We start from the raw sequence: 22,392 nt of genomic DNA, 5'->3' as shown, positions 1-22,392 counted from the left end.
GCTCCACTAATTAGGTGCATGGACCCTGGAGAAGATGCACATGTAAGGTGAGGGGGTGGCCTTGGGGGGGGGGAAATAGGGGGTAAAAAGTAGTTCCAGTCTTAAATAGCAAATTTTGTCTTGCAGTGATCTTTAAAAAGATGGTGGGCAGATTTTCAGAGGTAGTGGGCACCAACAGCTCCCACTGATAGTCAGGATGTGCGTACACTTATAATATACATTATTCTATCAACAAAATAGAACTGCACATTAAATTGCCCAGTCAAAACACAACGGGTATGGATTACTTTTAACACAACGATTAATATATGGACACAGTGTTTGCAAGAAGTGCCTAACTGAGTATTTCTCACTAGAGCTCAGCGGAGGATGGAATTTCCATTTCACAAAAGATTTTGAGATTTTAAACTTTGTTTTCATTCTGAATTGGAACAAAACCTGAAAATTTCAAAATTCTTTGCAAAAGAAAATTCTGGAAACAAAAATAATTTCAGATTGACAAACATTTCATTTTGACAAAAATTAATTGTTTTGTTTTGATTTTTATATAACATACAATATAAAATTTTAAAAAATTCAAAACAGTCATTTCAAAATGAAAAACCAAAATGTTTTCTTCCAAAAATGTTGAAATGTGATGTTTCAATATTGTCAGAACTTTTCCTCATTTTTCTCCCTAACCAAATTTTCACAAAAACAGACATGATTTTGCAAAGCATTTCAATTTCAACCAAACTACATATTCCAACAGAAAATGGTTCAGTCAAAGTTTTTCCAACCAGCTCTATTCTTATCTTATCCTGTGTGGGTTCCTTTTAACTGTAACCTTAACTGTGAATTTCCTGCATTAGTAATACTTGGTTTGGGGTTAATAACAACATCCCAGTATTTTTTTTTTTTTTTTGCCCTTAAGGAGCTTATCAAATATGTACTTTCAACACAAGCTCCATCTTCATGTAGTTTTTGTCTAGGAATATCCAGGAAATGAAGATATTAATAACTTAATGAATCTACTCTATGGTCATCAAATATGATATGTACATCAAATTACCTGATTTTATATCTTGCATAGAATGAAAATCCAATTTGTCTTCAACTAAAGCATCTTCCTCTCTCACATTAACATAGTTTCGATCAGTGACTGGATAAAATGAATAGCATATACTCTGATTTGTTTGGCAAATATCATCACAATTTGTCTCCATAAAAATGGGTCTATTACCAAAAACAAAGAGCAGAAAGAGGAAAACACTTAAAATCATTCTAAAATACAGAAAAAAAATATTTAGAGGCTATCTTCAACAGCTCTTCATTAAAATTCATTTTGAACCAAGTGTATATTTTCTCTCTAGATAATTTAATCTTGACAGCCATAATAGGAAACATTTTATAAAGGTACTTTCCTAATTCTTCTGCATAATTTATTGCAGAAGTTAATGGATTACTTTACCAAAGAAGTTTATGGATTACTTTACCAAAGAAGTTTTTCCATCCATTCTGTTGTGTGTCTTCTGTATATCTATATTTTCTAAAAGTCACCGCGTTTTTCATTATTTAAAATATGTTAATCATCTTCATGTTCAATACCCTCAGTCGTAACCGACTTACAATTCATAACAACATACTGTCTCAGGAGGCTTATTAGAAGACCAATTAAAATTACTTAATTACTGGACCAGACTAGACCAGGGTATCAAGACCCATTTTAGACATAGAATCATAGAAGTGTAGGGCTGGAAGGGACCCCAAGACTTCACTTAGTCCAGTCCCCTACACTGAGGCAGGACCAAGTATACCTAGGCCATCCCTGATAGCTGTTTATCTAACCCAGGGGTTCTCAAACTGGGGGTCAGGACCCCTCAGGGGGTCGTGAGGTTATTATGTTGGGGGTCGCGAGCTGTCAGCCTCCACCCCAAACCCTGCATTGCCTCCAGCATTTATAATGGTGTTAAATATATTTAAAAGTGTTTTTAATTTATAAGGCGGGGGTCGCACTCAGAGACTTGCTGTGTGAAAGGGGTCACCAGTACAAAAGTTTGAGTATCACTGGTCTAATCTGTTCTTAAAAACCTCTGATGACAGGGGTTCCACAACCTCCTTTGGAAGCTTATTCCAGTTCATAACTACCCTTATAGTCAGAGTTTTTTCTACTATCTAACTAAAATCTCCCTTGCTACAGATTAAACTGATTACTTCTTATCCTACCTTAAGTGGACATGGAGAACAACTGATCACCATCCTCTTTATAACAGCTCTTATCATATTTGAAGACTGTTCTCAGGTGCCCCCTCAGTCTTCTTGTCTCACAACTAAACAAACCCAGTTTTTTTAACTTTTCCTGATAGGTCAGGGTTTCTAAATCTTTTATCATTTTAGTTGCTCTTCTCTGGATTCTCTCCAACTTGTCCATATCTTTCTTAAAGTGTGGGACCCAACACTGGATACAATACACAGTACCAATTACAGCAAAACAATTATCTCCCGTATCTTAGGGCTGGTCTACACTACCGCAGTAAGTCGACCTAAGTTACACCACTTCAGTTACAGTAACTTTAAGCGAAACGATGTTAAGCGAATCCAACTTCCCCATAAGAATTAATGTAAATGGGGGGGGTAGGTTCCAGGGAAATTTTTTTCACCAGACAAAAGACTATTATACACACACACACAGAGTATAAGTTTTAAACAAACAATTTAATACTGTATACAGCAATGATGATTGTGAAGCTTGGTTGAGGAGGTAGAGTCAGAGGGTGGGATATTTCCCAGGGAATGCCTTATGGCTAAATGATGAACTAGCACTCGGCTGAGCCCTCAAGGGTTAACACACTGTTGTTAATGTAGCCGCATACTCTACAAGGCATCACGAATGGAGAGTGGAGACACAGCATGGCAGAGAGAGCCAGGGACACACACCGTGTGTGTGTGTGTGAGAGAGAGAGAGAGAGAGAGAGAGAGAGAGCTAGAGACACACACCGCGCATGTGTGTGTGAGAGTGACACACACACACACACACACACACACACACACCGTGTGAGAGAGAGAGAGATATGCAATGCCCCTTTAAGTATGCTGACTCCACTCTAAGTACACTGCCTTTTTAAGTAGATCAGCAAGTTGAGACAACAGTTGCTGCCAGCAAGCTCCCTCCGTTCTGAACCCTGTCATGTCCCCCCCACGCTCTGTGGAGATGAGGTACAAGAGTGGGGGCAGGAGCTGGGGGGGGATACGCTGACATTAGCACCCTTCTTCCCTACTGCTCCCCCACACAGCAAGCAGGAGGCTCCCAGGAGTAGCTCCAAGGCAGAGGGCAGAAGCAGCACACGGCAGTGGGGGGAGGGACAGCTGAATTGCCGGCAACTGATAGCCTGCTGGGTGGCTGCCGCACAGGGAACTTAGGGGAACGGGGAGCTGATAGGGGGGCTGCCAGTCCACCCTGGTTCCAAGCCCCAACATGCTGCTCTTCCTGCAAGCAGTGGACAAACCAGGTGGCTGCCAAACAATGTCATAAGGAAGCATTGCACAACTTTCAACGAGCATGTTCTCTAACTGATCAGCAACGTAACGTTAACCGGAACGACATTAAGTGAGGAGTTACTGTACGTAAATAACATAACTGAAGTCAATGTAGCTTAGGTCGACTTACCACAGTGTCTACACCGCGCTGTGTCGACGGGAGATGCTCTCCCACCAACTTCCCTTACTCTTCTCGGGAAGGTGGAGTACACAAATCGATGGGAGAGCGCTCTCGCATCGATTTAGCGTGTCTTCACCAGACCCGCTAAATCAACACTCATTACATTGATCGCAGCAGTGACGATCTACCCATAAGTGTAGACATGGCCTTACATACAATACTCCTGTTAATATACCCAAGAATGATATTAGCCTTCATCACACTGTTGGAGTTACAATGAAGAACTACACTATGTGTTCTAACAAAATACAAATAAATTTATAATACTTATAATAAATAGTGGGGTTTACACTAGTTATGCTCCAAAGTGCTACAATGTACCCTTCTTATGAGTAAGCCCACAAAAGTTCAAGGCTTGAAATTAAAGATTTGTTGGTACTGCTTTGAGCAGGGGATTGGACTATATGACCTCCTGTGGTCTCTTCCAACCCTAATCTTCTATGATTCTATGACTTATTCCAAAGCATTCTTATCTGTAAGACATATTACTACAAAGTAATAGAGGCAATAACAAGGAAAGTTTCTTCACACTACTCCACCAAAATGCCTCCACTCTGACTTTGAAGCACAACATTTAGTGTGAAAAGGTCAGTTTGGTCTCCATATACATTCAGTTCTTGATTTCTTTGGTGAGATTGCAAATAAGGATATAAATGCCAAATTATGATATGGATATCTGCCCATTAAATAGTGGATTAAAAGCGTTAATTTATTTCACAGAGGAGACTAAAAAGATAACAGAGTATAATAACTTTTCTCATTACAGGCCTCGAGTTAAACTGGTGACCAAAAGGTGACAGTCTTCATCCACCATAGCCAAAGTCCTATACTTACCGCTTTCTAACAAGAGTATATTTTGTTGTAAGATACGTTTCTTTTCCTGGAATCCAACTGCAAGTAAATTTAACATTGTAATGGTAAATGCAGGAAATATTCCCTGGTGTGCTTGGTGGAACTATAATCAGATTAAAAAAAAGAGAATTAAACTCTAAGACAAAAACTTATAATTGAATACTGTACAGAAATAGTATGATCTCATCCAGTCAGAAGGCTTAGCTTCATGGCAAATTTCAGTAAATTTACAATATGCATATCCCTACTTTGACTCACTACTGCCCTTAGACTCAAACAAATGTTTTTAGCCAACTTAATTCTCAAAAAATATATAACTAAGCATTTTGGCATAATAAAAAACAGCAGGCTTGAAAGTACTTTCAGTAGCAATCTTATCTTGGGCCAATAAACACATAGACCTTCAGTCTCAAAGTTTATTTTGCTCAGATATATATTTGTGATTATCTCTCTAGATACAGATATATCTTACTTGCCTTGTAAATAAGATGCACCCTCAAGTTTTCTATTATATTACAAAATCAAACCATAGAACCAGTGATATGATGATGCAAAGGCAGGGAATTAACTCCCTTCTTAGACTTCCCACATGTGTACTGAGTTGGGGCTGAAGGCCAAATTAGCTGTTTGGAATAAAGGCAGGAAACTCCTTAAAAGTGTAGTAGTCAGAGAGAGAAGCAGCCAGCCTCTGAAAAGGCAGAGTTCCTACTGGTTCCTTCTAAGCGTCTTTGACTCCACATCCAGTAATATCACTGATCTAAGGACCTTGCATGAGCCTTTGACTTTGAGGGTTGGGGGAGTTACCTGTATTATTTGTCAGCACCTCACACTAAAGAGACCACTGATTTCCTCCATCTCCTAAGAGCTAGAATTTCCCTCCCCTAAAAAGGAAACTCGCTGTAACCTTTACAGTCGGGAGGCATCAAGGATAATATGAGACTCCAAAGATGTTTCTGTGCCAAAACCAGGCTCCCCATACGGAGGAATGGGAGCTGAGTAGGATGGAACTAGTCTCAATGGAACAACCCAACTGAAGTACCCCTCAAACTAAAGCTGCCCTCTCCCACCCAAGATAACAAAAACAATGGACCTCTCCTTTGTTAAAGTGCTTGTGGCACACTGGACTTCCTGCCTTCTACTCTCCTCTCTAGTGGTGGACTTTACTGCACTGATGGGGGAGGGATAGCTCAGTGGTTTGAGCATTGGCCTGCTAAACCCAGGGTTGTGAGTTCAATCCTTGAGGGGGCCACTTAGGGATCTGGGGCAAAATTGGTCCTGCTAGTGAAGGTAGAGGGCTGGACTCGATGACCTTTCGGGGTCCCTTCCAGCTCTATGAGATAGGTATATCTCCATATTATCCTTGGATCCAAACTTTACTGAAGCATTGACCCCCTCCAGTGCTTAATTTGTACTGAAAGAGGTGCCAGAGCTCAAGCAACCTTTTTACTTTCATAGCTGATACGGCAAGCCCAAAGGTGCTATGGCTCAGCCCCAGCAAGCCCTGGCACAAATTAAGCACTGGCCCCCTCTCAGTCCTGAGCAAGAATCTGTAGATCCTGCCTTAATTCATCCCCAGTCACAGGAGCTTTAGATTGAAATGCATGTTTGTGCAAAAGGTCATCACTTTCAGACAGCTTATAGGACAATTATAATTTGCTGGACAAGAGGAGCTTACTCAGTATCTTCCCTGGAGATTGTTAGGGTAGGGTAGACTAGATGTAACACTTTAGCATCTAAGAGCTTGAACAAAAGCCCACAGAAGTCAAGAACTATGAACACGCATCAGCAAGGGAAGCAGGTATTCCTCTGTCATTTCAGAAAAATAGAAAAAATGCTTGTACATAGATGTCCTAAAAATACAACAATCTAACAAATGGACTAATAATTTTAAAACATTTAAAAGTTGTGCACTATAACTATTAAGGGTATCATTTACATTAGTATCTTTTAAAACCATTTAATTTCAAAATCATGTAATTCTACTTACAGCCAGATTTAACTTTGGTGTGAACCAGAAGTTGTTCTTTATCTGGATATTTAATTAAGCATTTCACATGTGCACTTTCATGGGTGAAATTATGGATGGTTACACCAGCAACAGTTTCATTGATAATGTTGTAGTTTTCTTGTGCAATCAAATTCTGATTCAACTTCCAGATAATGTGACTTGCATTTCTGTAAGGCATGTCATAGTTTCCCAGAATGCAAAGAAGTTTTAAGGTTGAACCTCTTTCAATTTCAGGAGACTGAGGAGAAATGTAAGCATTTCTCATAGAATTTCTATCTAAAAAAACAAAAACAAAAAATGTTAGACAATGGGTATGTCTACACTGTAATTAAATACCCAGGGCTGGCCCGGGTCAGCTGACTCAAGCTCGCAGGGCTTGGGCTAAGGGGTTGTTTAACTCTAGTGTAGATGTTTGGGCTCTCTGGGACCCCACAAGGGGTGAGGTCCCAGAGCTTAGGCTCCCGAACATCTACACTGAAATTACAAATTAAATACTTTATTAGTTTTATTTTTGCATGTATGTAACTGCTGTAGTTACCACTGGATCATTAGATGATCCTGAATGGGAGAACAAGCAGTTCACATGATAATCTCCATTAAAATGCATTCCTTACTACAGTAAAGCTTGAGAACTTCTGGTGTCAAATTTACACAGTATCCTACTTCAACTTATTCAAACAGGTGGAGCACCTTGTAAGTTAAACTATTTTTCCACTCAAATGTCATTCCCAGATCTTGAGGAACAGTTGTCACCACAATCAGCAACCCAGGTCCTGCATTAAGATAATTCATTCATTAAAGGTGAAATAAATTTCTCATACTAACACAGAAGTGAAAGAAAAAACTTGAAACACCAAACTAAAGTAGCAATAAGTACAGAACCATACATAATACATTGTTGAAATAGTATGTCCACAGTCTGATTCCAGAAAATCCTCTTAAATATATCTCCTATCCCCCTGTTCTGGTCCTATTTGCCAATTAGGGATTCAATTATGTGCAAAGCAAAAATTGCAAGGGCACTGGGTGGCAGGCTGGAACATACTAGCACCTCAGTATTCTGTGGACCAGCATTCAAGACCCATAGGCCCTGACATCACCTGCATCCTCAATAATAGTCTAAATACTAAGATGGGTGAACTTGAGTGCCTGGTATTAAATGAGGATATTGATATAACAGGCATCACAGAAACTTGATCTAATGATGACAATCAATGGGACACCATCATATCAAGGTACAAAATATATAGGAATAACAGAATAGATTGGGCTGGTGAGAGAGTGACACCATATGTGAAAGAAAGCATATAGTGTCAAATATAGTAAAAATTTTAAATGAATCAAACTGTACCACAGAATCTCTACAGCTAGAAATTCCATACTTGAATAATAAGAGTAGAGCAGCAGGAATATACTACTGACTACCTCATCAAGATGGCAATAGTAATTGTGAAATGCTCAGGGAGATTTAGAAAAACTACAAAAATAGAAAATTCAGTAATAATGTGGGATTTCAACTATCCCCATATTGACTGGATACATCATCTCTGGACAGCATGAAAAAATAAAGTTTCTAGACACCATTAATGACTGCTTCTTGCAGTAGTTAGTCTTGGAACACACAAGGGGAGAGGCAATTCTTGATTTAGTCCCAAGTGGAACACAGGATCTTGTCCAGGAGGTGAATATAGCTGAACCTCTCGGTAATATATATAATTAAATTTAACATCCCTATGGGAGGAAAAATACCAAAGAAGCCCATCACAGTAGCATTTAACTTCAGAAAGTGGAGCTACACAAAAATGAGGAAGCTAGTTAAATGGAAATTAAAAGGAACCGTCACAAGAATGAAATGCCTGAAAACTGCATGGGAACTTTTCAAAAACACCATTATAGAGTCTCAAATTAAATATATACCCCAAATTAAAAATAATAGTAAGAGGACCAAAAAAATGCCACCATGGCTAAACAGAGTGAAAGAGGCAATTAGAGATGAAAATTGGAAGTCAAATCCTGCTGAAGAAAATAGAAAGGAACAAACTCTGGCAAATCAAGTGTAAAAGTATAATTATGCAGTCCAAAAAGAATTTGGAGAGCAACTAGTAAATGACTCAAACTAACAGCAAAAAAAATTTTTAAGAACATCAGAGGCAGGAAGTCTGCCAATCAGTGGGGCCACTGAACAATCGAGATGCTAAAGGGGCACTCAAGAAAGACCAGGCCATTGAGGAGAAGATAAATTACCGTAAATCGTTGCACAGGTATTCACTGCAGATGATGTGAGGGAGACTCCCCACCTGAGCCATTTTTAAGAGACGAATCTGAAGAACTGTTTGTGACAGAATACACCCCTATATTCACACCATACACCTTATTGTAATAATATTTGTGCAAAGCATGCCTTTCAAGGTATCATTTCAAAACCCATAATTTGCTGGTCAGTATTGTCCCAGTAAATGTGTGTGGCAACATTGTATGTGAAATTATAAAATTCCCCTGCATGGTGTTATTAACACATGTTCCAAATGTCACAGCCCTGCCCAGATGGAAGTTGGCAAACAGGTCTGTCATAAACAAAGGAATGGGTGCTCTACTTAATTTGCATTTAAGCAGTAAACAGAGTCATCAAGCAGGAAGTGAAGATGAAGAAAGTTCAAACAGGTGAAAAAACCAGCAGAGAATATCCATCCACATAATCTCTTTGGCTCCTGTGTCTCAAGTGGAAGCGTTTTTCAAGAGGGGGCCTGAAACTATACAAAGGAGGGACAAACACACCAAGGCATCCCTCTTTCTCTCTCCCCCCTTACCTATCACACTCACTGCACCTAAAGAGACAAAGGAAGCAGGGGGAAGGGTACAGAACAAAACCATTTGTGATCATTGTATTACAGCTAGCTGAGCCATGCATCCTGCCCCTAGAGGTTGCCATATGTTTCATCTCTCATTATAGGAGGGGTTGGTATCACCGTGTATTATTAAGGTTGTCTGATACTTCCTATTATAATATCCTGTTTCAATTGCTTATAACTTTGCCAAACTAACTATTTGGATTCAAATTTTCCATATGGAAAGAAATAATTTAAGATGCACAGGCAATCTTAATTCTGACAATTCCTAACTTTTTAGTGCTTGACTTTGCAACCTCAATAATGTTCTTTTAACATAGCTGATATTATAAACAAACATTACACACAAACACACAAACTCTCCTTCATTAGAATGACCTGGTCTATGAATATGAAAATAAGATGCAGATAGGGTGGTGGTCTGGCACTTTAAGAAGTGCTCATCATCTAGTTCATTCAGTGAAATAGTCAAATTTTGTTCCAAATGTGTGTCATTTCCCTCTATACTACACACTATTAACCCAGCTCTCCTCTCAAACACCCTGTTTGTTAGGGAAGTTGCAGAAAGCAAATTTCCTTTGCTTTTCAGTGGTGTTTGTGCCCCATGGTACAGGACAACATTAATGTGACTAAAATGCAAAGCTTCCAAAACTGCTTTCATACATAGGTGATCTTTTATTCCTTTTTACTTCTGCACCCCAACAAAGCAACTCATCTCTTCCATGCTTTTTGCTCTTTTTCTCTAATGCCATGTTAACCTACATGTATGCATTTAGGTAGGTTGAATTGTCTATTTACTTCTTTTGTTACACAAGTGTCCAAATCAAAGATTTTAAATACTAGTTGCATACTGATCTATCTGATAGGTTACTGTTCAGTTGTACATCTATACATTCTGTATCCCTTCCATAGAGTGTTCTGGCTTCTGAATACATTTGTATATTTCTTGCATGCAACTCAAAGCCAAAAAGAGACAAAAATCCTTTTAAACGTGACCTTGTTGCCTGTCTTGTGATTACTTTAAAATCTTTGCAAAGTGATGCATAACAATTTACACGTGAACTGCCAATTTAGCCACTGAAGACTCAATTTTTTGCCAAATTAGCACTGTTATTTCCTGTTCTAAGGATAAAGGAAAATTGGAATCTCAAATACTATTTTGCACTGACGACAAATACCAACTCTTTAAATTGTGAACAATATATGAACATTAAGGTTTATTAAATTTGTCTCTGAATAGGGAATATGTGGCTGTACACATCTTGCCTGTAAATATTAAATACTGTTAGTTCACATTTGTTTAGCTTAAAATTCTCCAAAAAAGCTGCATCCTGACTGGCTGACAATGAGAAGCTTTGTCATGGCTTTTCGATACAGATGCCCTCCTCTTCCCTAAGCAACAGGGAAAGAATTATCTAATTAATGTGGTTTGTTCTGTGAGTTTATAATGAGATTAAGCAAATACTGATATTATATTTATTATCTGCTTTCTAACTGTAAATTGAGATCAGCTACAATATCTGTGATTACTTCATTTGTTGCTCTATGCTACTCCACAAATACCATTTCCAATTAACTGGGATACAGCTGAATACAATTAGATATTTAGTACATACCTAATGGAAATTCTAGTGTTTTAAATGTACTTTTTCCATTCAGTTACTCTTGAAAAGATAGCAGTTTTTCCTTTTCTTTGGAAAGATTTCTTAAAATAAGACACAAGTTAGTAATACAGAAGTGTTTCATCCTACCTGCTTTATAGGTTCTGCAAAGCACAGTAAATATCCAAAGCAAACAGTAAAACATTTTCTTTACAATAACTGGGAGCAGGGAACACTGTAATAAAATAGACATAAAAAGTTATTTATTTCAATTGATAGGGCACCTCCTCCACCTCTCTCAGTGCTGTACACCAATACAATAATCCAAACAAAATAAATACAAAGGTAAACTAACATTTATTTTTAAGTCTTTTTTCCAGTTGTCTGTATTTCCCAAAGGAGGAAGTCAAATTGATAATGCTTTGCCTTATTGAAATCCCTAATGTTATGCTTACTAATTTAGAAACTTCCTCACATCATCTTACCAATAAACCTCGACTCTGTTCAGAGAATCATACTTCAACAGGAGGGATGTGGTACATGTGTCCCAATATATGCATTAATAAGCATTATAAAATCTGTTACTCTATTGGGTATTATAGGCCAACACTGCAGTGTAGTTACTGTACACTAATGAGCTTAGGATAGGCACTTTTTAGGAAGATATAACTCAAAATAAAATCTCTTAGAAGGGTTTTCTTTTCTTTCTATAAAGGGGTTAGCTCCATCCATTAAGTCCTTAATTCAGCAAAGCACGTTACCATGTGCTAAACACTAAGCATAACCCCCAAAGTCCCAAAGTCAGTGGAGCCATTCATCTTCATAAGTGCTTTGTTGAAACACAACCCAGATTCTCAGATGAGTTATTGATGGACAGTAAAAGTTGAAGTGTAACATGCTGATAATAATGTTATTTCCATGTTATTTATTTATGCATACACTCAAGTTATCCTGGATTTTAAAGTAGCAGCCGTGTTAGTCTGTATCCGCAAAAAGAACAGGAGTACTTGTGGCACCTTCCTGGATTTTAAGGGGCATATGTTATTTCCACTCTCTCCCATGTCAGTAATGGGCAATTTTTTGCCTTGACTATTTCCTGTCTATTAAATCCTCTCTTTTTTTTGATTATTATTATTCATTCATTATCGTTTTCATCACTGATGGATCCAATCAGAATCAGGGCCCTGTTGTGGTAGGGGCCATACAAATGCATACAAAGACGTGGGGAGCTCACAATGCAAGGGCTTGGCCTTTTGCAGCAATAGCAGGGCTTAAAGCCTGGGGACCGAGGCATGCCCCGTCCCCCGGCTGAGTCCCATTCGGAACTAATGAAGAGTTGAGAACTACTGCTAAGGATAACTAAGAAACTACTAACTATATACAACTATATTACAGGTTTTCAAAGTTCGCAAGAACAGAAAATTAAACAACACTAGCCAAAGCAGCAGATGTTCAGGCACCGTCACTGGCGGCAAGAAGGAACTGAGGGTGGGGGGAGCCGGTGGCGCCCCTTATACCGCACCATGCGGGTGCCACTCCAGGGGACGCCAGAGTCGGTCCCCTACAGATGCTGCTGAGGAAAAACTTCCAGCACTGGTGCATGTGGCGAGCACACACACCTAATATGGAATGGACATGAGCAAGCACTCGAAGAAGAAATAGACATGATTGCTATCAAAAATGCCACATTAATGTTTAGAAAGTAATGTTGCACCTTCAGGAGTGGTTCAAACAAAGAGCCTTACTAGCACGGAGAACCAGGCAAGATCCCATAAGAGAACTTTATGCACTTCAGGAGGAGGATGCTTTCATAAGAAAAAACACTGGATATCTGGGTAAGATGAAACTCTATACTTGTCTGCTCCACTAAGGATGCTAAACAAAGCACCAACTTGACTTTTGAGAGTCTGAACTGCCAATCCTAGCCTGAGTCCATATTGAAGAAATGTGAGAATCTATGGCACCTATGTAGTAGTGGGTGAGAGCTTTGTCCTGGTACCAAGGGGTAAGTCTTAACCTGGCCCTTGAATACACAGAAGATATAATAAATAGTAGATTTATTTCTGGAAGCTAAAATAGTGGTTATTACCTCTCTGAATAACCTCTTCGACTTAAGAGGCTCTGATTAAGCACCAGGCAGCTACATTCAGACTGTCTGGATTCTGATGCATGATTGGCCTTTGTAATATCTACCATCTGCTTTCTGTCCAGAATGGATATGATATTTGTACCATGTCAAGGAGATCAAAGAACTAAGATCTCCTTAGCCAGAATAAGGCTACCAGAATTACCAGTGCTGCATCACTAATGGTCTTCAGTAGCATTATGGTGAGGAGAGGACAAGGGAGTGAAAGCATATAAGAATCCCTTTTGATCATCTTTGTAACAAGGCAACTGTTGCCTTCGCTTTATGATCCCATAGCAAGAGCAGAACATTGAAATCTTGTCCATTCAGGTAGGCAAACAAACATCTGTTGCTAGGAGACCAAATTTCTTTACCAGGAAATGGAACATCTCTGTGTAGTTCACATTCTGAATGATCCAACTTTTGCCTGATGAGCCAGAAGGCCATTAACATTCCATTTTCCCACAGAAGTGAAGGGAGTGAATTGACTGCATATTCTTCTCTGTACAGTCAATAGGAAGTGAGCCTCTCTCTGCAGGACTGTAGACCTTGTTCTCCTATGTCTGTTGACATATAACATGGCTGGGTGTTGTCTGTCATGATCAGTGCATGAGGGGAATCAAGACATGTGAGTAAAGCCTTGAGAACAAAGATTGCCCTGAGCGCTAGCCAAATTATGCTGTGCTTGCTCTACTGTTTGGACCAGATCCCTTAGACAGTTCTTGTTCCTGTGTGAGTGCCCCATGCCTCCAGGCTTGCATCTCTGATCATTGTCCTGACTGGTTTGCCTATTCGAAAGCCTGACTTTAATCTACTTGGACTCAATCACCATCTGAATGACTTGAGAATCCTCCTGGCAAGAGATACCTATCTCTTATTCATGCCTCAGCAAAGGTGAGAGTTTGTATAAAGCATAAACAACGAGGTGTCGTTGTGGCACCTTAGAGACTAACACATTTATTTGAGCATAAACTTTCGTGGGCTAGAACCCACTTCATCAGATGCATGGAGTGGAAAATACAGGAGCAGGTATAAATACATGAAAAGATGTGAGTTGCCTTACCAAGTGTGAGGTCAGTCTAACAAGACAAATCAATTAACAGCAGGATACCAAGGGAGGAAAAATACTTTTGAAGTGGTAATAAGAGTGGCCCGTTTCAGACAGTTGAAAAGAAGGTGTGAGTAACAGTAGGGGGAAATTAGTATTGGGGAAATTAGGTTTAAGTTTTGTAATGACCCAACCACTCCCAGTCTTTATTCAGGCCTAATCTGATGGTGTCCAGTTTGCAAATTAATTCCAGTTCTGCAGTTTCACGTTGGAGTCTGTTTTTGAACTTTTTTTGTTGAAGAATTGCCACTTTTAGGTCTTATTGAGTGATCAGGGAGATTGAAGTGTTCTACTGGTTTTTGAATGTTATGATTCCTGATGTCAGATTTGTGTCCATTTATTCTTTTGCGTAGAGACTGTCCAGTTTGGCCAATGTACATGGCAGAGGGGCATTGCTGGCACATGATGGTATATATCACATTAGTAGATGTGCAGGTGAACGAGCACCCCCATGATGGTGTGGCTGATGTGGTTAGGTCCTATGATGGTGTCCCTTGAATAGATATGTGGACAGAATTGGCACCGGGGTTTGTTGCAGGGTTTGGTTCCTGGGTTGGTGGTTTTGTTGTGTGGTGTGTAGTTGCTGGTGAGTATTTGCTTCAGGTTGGGGAAGCTATCTGTAAGTGAGGACTGGCCTGTCCCCCAGGGTGTGTGAGAGTGAGGTATCATCCTTCAGGAGAGGTTGTAGATCCTTGATGATGTGCTGGAGAGGTTTTAGTTGGGGGCTGTAGGTAACAGCTAGTGGCGTTCTGTTACTTTCTTTGTTGGGCCTGTCTTGTAGTAGGTGACATCTGGGTACCCTTCTGGCTTTGTCAATCTGTTTCTTCACGTCACCAGGTGGGTACTGTAGTTTGAAGAACGCTTGATAGAGATCCTGTAGGTATTTGTCTCTGTCTGAGGGATCGGAGCAAATGCGGTTGTATATTAGAGCTTGGCTGTAGACAATGGATCGTGTGATGTGGTCTGGACAAAAGCTGGAGGCATGTAAGTAAGTATAGCGGTCAATAGGTTTCTGGTATAGGGTGGTGTTTATGCAACCATCGCTTATTAGCACTGTAGTGTCTAGGAAGTGGACCTCTTATGTGGACTGGTCCAGGCTGAGGTTGACGGTGGGGTGGAAATTGTTGAAATCATGGTGGAATTCCTCAAGGGCCTCCTTCCCATGGGTCCAGATGATGAAGATGTCATCAATGTAGCACAAAGTAGAGTAGGGGCATAAGGGGACGAGAGCTGAGGAAGCATTGTTCTAAGTCAGCCATAAAAATGTTGGCATACTGTGGGTACCAATAGCAGTCCCGCTGACTTGAAGGTATAAATTGTCTCCAAATCTGAAATAGTTGTGGGTGAGGACACAGTCACAAAGTTCAGCCACCAGGTTTGCCGTGATGCTATCGGGGATGCTATTCCTGATGGCTTGTAGTCCATCTTTGTGTGGAATGTTCGTGTAGAGAGCTTCTACATCCAAAGTGGCTAGGATGGTATTTTCTGGAAAATCACCAAAGGATTGTAGTTTCCTCAGGAAGTCAATGGTGTCTCGAAGATAGCTGGGAGTGCTGGTAGCGTAGGGCCTGAGGAGAGAGTCTACATAGCCAGATAATATTTATACTTGCTCCTGTATTTTCCATTCCATGTATCTGATTAAGTGGGTTCTAGCTTATGCCCAAATAAATGTGTTAGTCTCTAAGGTGCCACAAGGACTCCTCGTTGTTTTTGCTGATACAGACTAACACGGCTACCACTCTGAAACCTGTATAAGGCATGCAAAGGAATCCACATACTGCAATATTTGGGATGGCAGACACTGCACTGAAATACAAACCAAAAATGTTTTTGATTGCTTTTACAGAAATAGTTAACAAATCTTAATGTTAGATGGAGGGGAAATATTTGCTAAAGCTAACAAAACCTATGTTTTTGTTGTACTAGCTCAAAGTCTTGCATTAGCACATACAGTACTGCTGCTTTAAAGAGAGATTGGCAAATGAGGAAGAGAAACAATGGGCTTGTAACTTTTTTTGCTTGTTAACGTTCTCTGATTTTTAGTTTGTTTCTAAATAAGAAATTAAGGTAATCTGCCCTGGGACACACTATAATGACTGGAGAGCCTCACAAGAGTCAAGAGAACTAAATTTCAGCAATTGCTTAAAATTCTTGGTTTGTTTTTTTAATAAGTATTTAACTTCAATTACTAATACGTTTTGGATACAGGATATGCTTTTGTAAAGAGTAAAGAGTTAGAGCTCAAAATAAACATACTTCAAAACCCCCAGAGGTCAATTAGCAAAAATAGGAAGTTTAGACATGACATTGCTGATATTTCTAAGATAAAAAACAAGCAAAAAGAAAAAGTTAAGAACCTTTCAGCTTTTCATTTTGCATCATAAAGAGGCAAAAAAAGGCACCATTTTAGTTTTTAATAGACCCTTTGGATGTCAATTTTACAGGTTCTTTTTGTAGAGGTGTTGGTATCCTAGTCAAATTCTCACTTGAGTAATTATGTTCTATCTAAATTCTCACAGAAATTTCAGCTAAATATACCACTCTTCACTTCATGTCATAAACTACTGTATAATGATAGTGGTGTTATCAAACAGTTGTATTCTACATCAGAGGCTGTCTTTCAATAGTAAGTGGGGTGGTTCCTGTACCATGTGTTCAAATACTATGAAAATAACTTTTGATTCCTTCAATTAGTACTAAATAAATAGGTTTATAAACATTAGAAATTCCTACCTAGTTAAATGTAATTTTTTTTCAAAATGCTCATTACAATTATTGTGGCACTAATCTTGCAAACATTTATGTACAAGAGGATGACTCCTCTGTGTGATGTTAAGTATGTGTGTAGCTGTTTGCATGAAAAAGCTTGATAAGCAGCCAGTATTCAACAATGAAGATAAATGTAGCTCTTTTCTAGTTTTTGCTCTTGCAAATTCTTAATCATTAACAGCACATACAAAAATGTGGGGAAATTTTTGTTCTCAATTTACTGCATTTGTTTTTCCAGTAAATTAAGACTTTTCAGCTAAATATGTACAACAGATTTTTGTATCAACTGGGTTAACTGTTTGAATTTCACATCCTTTGACTAAAAGAAACAAAGCTGAGTAACCAGATTTCCCCCTGATGTTTTAAGTCACTGAATAACTATATTCCGTGACAAAAAGGCATTTAAGAGCTACAATAAGATTAAGAGTTAATGACATGCCAGAATCAATTGCCAATTTTATAATAGTAAATTCTTTGCTTCAGTCTTCACGGCTGAGGATGTTAGGGAGATTCCCAAACCTGAGCCGGCTTTTGTAGGTGACAAATCTGAGGAACTGTCACAGATTGAAGTGTCACTAGAGGAGGTTTTGGAATTAATTGATAAACTTAACATTAACAAGTCACCGGGACCAAATGGCATTCACCCAAGAGTTCTGAAAGAACTCAAATGTGAAATTGCGGAACTATTAACTAGGGTTTGTAACCTGTCCGTTAAATCGGCTTCTATACCCAAAGACTGGAAGATAGCTAATGTAATGCCAATATTTAAAAAAGGCACTAGAGGTGATCCCGGCAATTACAGACCGGTAAGACTAATGTCAGTACCGGGCAAATTAGTCGAAACAATAGTAAAGAATAAAATTGTCAGACACATAGAAGAACATAAATTGTTGGGCAAAAGTCAACATGGTTTCTCTAAAGGGAAATTGTGTCTTACTAATCTATTAGAGTTCTTTGAAGGGGTCAACAAACATGTGGACAAAGGGGATCCAGTGGACATAGTGTACTTAGATTTCTAGAAAGCCTTTGACAAGGTCCCTCACCAAAGGCTCTTAAGTAAATTAAGTTGTCATGGGATAAAAGGGAAGGTCCTTTCATGGATTGAGAACTGGTTAAAAGACAGGGAACAAAGGGTAGGAATTAATGGTAAATTCTCAGAATGGAGAGGGGTAACTAGTGGTGTTCCCCAAGGGTCAGTCCTAGGACCAGTCCTATTCAACTTATTCATAAATGATCTGGAGAAAGGGGTAAAAAGTGACGTGGCAAAGTTTGCAGATGATACTAAACTGCTCAAGATAGTTAAGACCAAAGCAGACTGTGATGAACTTCAAAAAGATCTCACAAAACTAAGTGATTGGGCAACAAAATGGCAAATGAAATTTAATGTGGATAAATGTAAAGTAATGCACATTGGAAAAAATAACCCCAACTATACATACAATATAATGGGGGCTAATTTAGCTACAACAACTCAGGAAAAAGATCTTGGAGTCATCGTGAATAGTTCTCTGAAGATGTCCATGCAGTGTGCAGAGGCGGTCAAAAAAGCAAACAGGATGTTAGGAATCATTAAAAAGGGGATAGAGAATAAGACGGAGAATATATTATTGCCCTTATATAAATCAATGGTACGCCCACATCTTGAATACTGCGTACAGATGTGGTCTCCTCATCTCAAAAAAGATATACTGGTACTAGAAAAGGTTCAGAGAAGGGCAACTAAAATGATTAGGGGTTTGGAGAGGGTCCCATCTGAGGAGAGATTAAAGAGGCTAGGACTTTTCAGCTTGGAAAAGAGGAGACTAAGGGGGGATATGACAGAGGTATATAAAATTATGAGTGATGTGGAGAAAGTAGATAAGGAAAAGTTATTTACTTATTCCCATAATACAAGAACTAGGGGTCACCAAATGAAATTAATAGGCAGCAGGTTTAAAACAAATAAAAGGAAGTTCTTCTTCACACAGCGCACAATCAACTTGTGGAACTCCTTACCTGAGGAGGTTGTGAAGGCTAGGACTATAACAGCGTTTAAAAGAGAACTGGATAAATTCATGGAGGTTAAGTCCATTAATGGCTATTAGCCATGATGGGTAAGGAATGGTCTCCCTAGACTCTGTTTGTCAGAGGGTTGAGATGGATGGCAGGAGAGAGATCACTTGATCATTACCTGTTAGGTTCATTCCCTCTGGGGCACCTGCCATTGGCCACTGTCAGTAGACAGCATACTGGGCTAGATGGACCTTTGGTCTGACCCAGTACGGCCATTCTTATGTTCTTAGGAGTAGTTCAAAAATATGCAGCTATATAAAGGGGGTTATGAGAGAGAGATTAAATATAAAACAGAAGGAGCAACGCCACCTGCAGGAGACAGCTTTTTTACCTACTGCTCCAGGCATAAAGTGTTAATTGGATTCCCTACCTCAAAAAGCCACCCCAAATAATCAGAAAGTAATGCCTAACAGCCAGCCCAAGGAACTCCAGATGCTCGGCTCTCCCTGTGCAGGATATACACAATCCTCACTGAAGTTCTAGGAGTGGGAGAATTTGACCTCCCATACCTTGGAAACAGTTTCAGAGGCATGAATCAAAGAAGCGTATGGAGATTATGAATGTCGACAAAAGTTAGTTCAAGACTTTCAGCAACCCCACGAAATGTGGTAAGTGGACGCTGACACCAAAGATGACAAACCAGCTCATGCAGAGGATGACCTCTGCTGGCAGCATATGCCCTTCTTCATCTGGGAATCAAATTACTCATTCTGCACAGGTCTTTGATTAAAGTGTTGCAAAAAAATAAAAAAAAAATAAAAAAGCAGCCCCATGGCTGGTACCTGAACATGGGAACGGTCATACTGGATCAAACCCATAGTCCTAGTCAAGTACCCTCTCTCTAAGAATGGCCAGCACCAGATGCTTCAGAAGAAGGTGCAAACAACTCTGTTAAAGACTGCCTTAAGCACTGAAGAACGAAGTTTAATATCCAATTAAAATCTATTTTTATTATTACAGGCTGGGCTGCTAGTACTATTATTAACGCAGCCTGACACTTCCCATTATAAAACTATTTTCAATTGGTTATACCTCTGCCAAACTTTAACTGTTCGGGCTGAAATTTTACATGCTAGTTATCTACCTCAGACTGAATTATTCTGTCGCTGCCTGGGGGTGGTGCTGCTGTTGCCCAGGGCATTTCCTAATATCTAATCTAGGTCTCCCTTGCTGCAGATTAAACCCATTACTTCGTGTCCTACCTTCAGTGGATATGGAAAACGATTGATCACTGTTCTCTTTATAACAGCCCTTAACATATTTGAAGACTTAGTCTTCTCTTGGGCTTCTTTTCTCGAAACTAAACATGCCCAGTGTTTTTTTTGTTTGTTTGTTTTTTTAAGCTTTTCCTCATAGGTCAGGTTTTCTATATAACATTGGTCATGTTACCAAAGAGTGTCATGAAACTCTTATCTTCATTGTTTCGTCTCCTTTATCTATGAGAAGGAACAGTATTGCTGAAAAAGAGAGTCTTACGAGTATGTCCACACTGCAATTAGACACCTGTGGCTGGCCTGTTTCAGCCAACTTGGGCTAAGGAGCTGTTTAATTATGGTGCAGGCTTGGGCTGTAGGACCCTGCAAGATGGGAAGATACCAGAGTTTAGGCTACAGCCTGAGCCAAGCAAGCTGACATGGGCCAGCTGTGGGTTTTTAATTGCAGCGAAGACTTACCTTAAATGACGTGTGGATTTTATGTCAGTGTTCAAGGGGTGCTTGATCTTGGAGCTAACCCCTTCTTACTCACTGGGTTGAACCACATGTTCAAAGGACAGTTTAGTATGACCCTCAGCATTGGAGTCTGTCCCATAAGATGCTTTAATTAAATCCTTGCACATCATGCTTCCTTCGTGCATGAAACCCACCTGGCACCCAGTAGCTGGCTATAGATTGAAACAGGAACCTAGTCATGAACTCTTTTCGGCAATCTGCCTCAGGAGACAACACCCACATAGCCAACTCTAAAAGGAAAGTTTAAGGATGTTTTACTAGGTTCTACATGTGGTGTTTGTGAACGCCTTATATACAAGCATCAACTCATTATGTGTTCCTCCCCTAGGCAAAGCAGCACCAAATATGTTTTTCTGCTCTAGACACTATATCATTATAGAAATGAGTTGTCTGGATGCTCCACAACAGCCAGAAGCAGCTCAGTGGAATCATAAGCAAAACCAAAATGCCCTAAGCAGCAAACATCTGGCAAAAAGCCTACACTACATCAAACTATAGCAATTAAACTTTTTAGAAAAATGGTGCTCAAAAAGAGACTGACAATCAGTGACAGAGCTGAATTTCAACTTTTACTGATATAGGCAGTGAAAAAACTGAATAGTTGCTTGAGCTGCAACCTTCTTATATATCCTCTGGTCAGAACCGAAGATATAATCAGGCTGCTCAGCACCAAAGGAGACTGCTATCTATTCTAGACTGTTCTGAACTCATGCAGGCATCACTTCCAGCAAAGATCAGTTACTTTTCCACACCGGACATCCTAGAGATTTAACAGAAACACCACTATTCATAAGATAAGTCTCACTTATTGTAGCTGTACAACAGGGATTTCTCTTTAAGCGAATGCATCCTCCCTCCCCCTCTAAAGACTAAAGGAGGCTATAATGAAATAGGAAGTTACTAAGCAAAGTACAAGTAACACTTTTTCCTGTTTGGACCCAAAGACAGTTAAAAAAATAAAAGGAAAGGCAAAAGAGAGAGAGAGAGTACCACCTCCAGTAGGAACATCTGGGCCCCTGGGGAGCAGAGGGTATTTAGGAAACAAAATCCCGCAGTGCAGAGATGCTGTGTCTTGGGGGTTGGGCATTTAGGAAGCTAGAATTTTACTCCATATGTGATGGATGCCTTAGGAAACAAACACAACACAACTAGCATGTATACATCATCTTTCATCCCAAAGAGATTACAGAGTTAAATAACTGGAAGAGAGAAATCCAGAGTTCTTCGGAAAGATTTTCAGGTGAGATTTGGAGACGTGACAAAGTGTCAGTGCGGTGACAAGACAAGGAGGTTCTTCCCCAGGACAGGATCTAGAGCTACAGCTCGTGTGCCCACAGTGTTACAGGAGCACGGTAGACTGGTACTGGATAGAATGAAAGAGGGAAAGAAGCAGAGAAAGAACAGGGCAGGCGAAGTCTCTGGAGCATAGCCCGAAGTCTCTGGAGTACAAGCATACTCCACAAATGACACTCAGACCTTATAAAGGTCACAGTCCCCCTGCATCCCTCCAACTCACCCGAGACACGCCGCCTCTGAGTGGATCCCAGCCCCCGCCCCTGCATCCCTCCAACCCACCCGAGACACGCCGCCTCTGAGTGGATCCC

At 39.8% G+C, this 22,392-nt stretch overlaps 1 protein-coding gene across 1 annotated transcript in view; it reads right to left on the bottom strand.

The window, feature by feature from the left end:
* Window positions 1–22,329, bottom strand: part of IL31RA (interleukin 31 receptor A) — a 74,558-nt gene extending 52,229 nt beyond the window's left edge. The window contains 5 exon segments of the mRNA XM_026649097.2: window positions 1,052–1,215; window positions 4,532–4,652; window positions 6,537–6,833; window positions 11,155–11,239; window positions 22,305–22,329. Coding sequence (XP_026504882.1) covers window positions 1,052–1,215; window positions 4,532–4,652; window positions 6,537–6,833; window positions 11,155–11,209 — 637 coding nt within the window. The 5' untranslated portion in view covers window positions 11,210–11,239; window positions 22,305–22,329.
* Window positions 22,330–22,392: the final 63 nt, after the last annotated feature.

The sequence above is a fragment of the Terrapene carolina genome, unplaced genomic scaffold, assembly GCF_002925995.2.
Source record: "Terrapene carolina triunguis isolate 2854851 unplaced genomic scaffold, T_m_triunguis-2.0 Scaffold69, whole genome shotgun sequence".
In the NCBI taxonomy this organism is placed as follows: domain Eukaryota; kingdom Metazoa; phylum Chordata; order Testudines; family Emydidae; genus Terrapene; species Terrapene triunguis.
The sequence above is the reverse complement of the archived record's forward strand: the minus strand, read 5'-3'. Positions and strand labels throughout refer to the sequence as shown.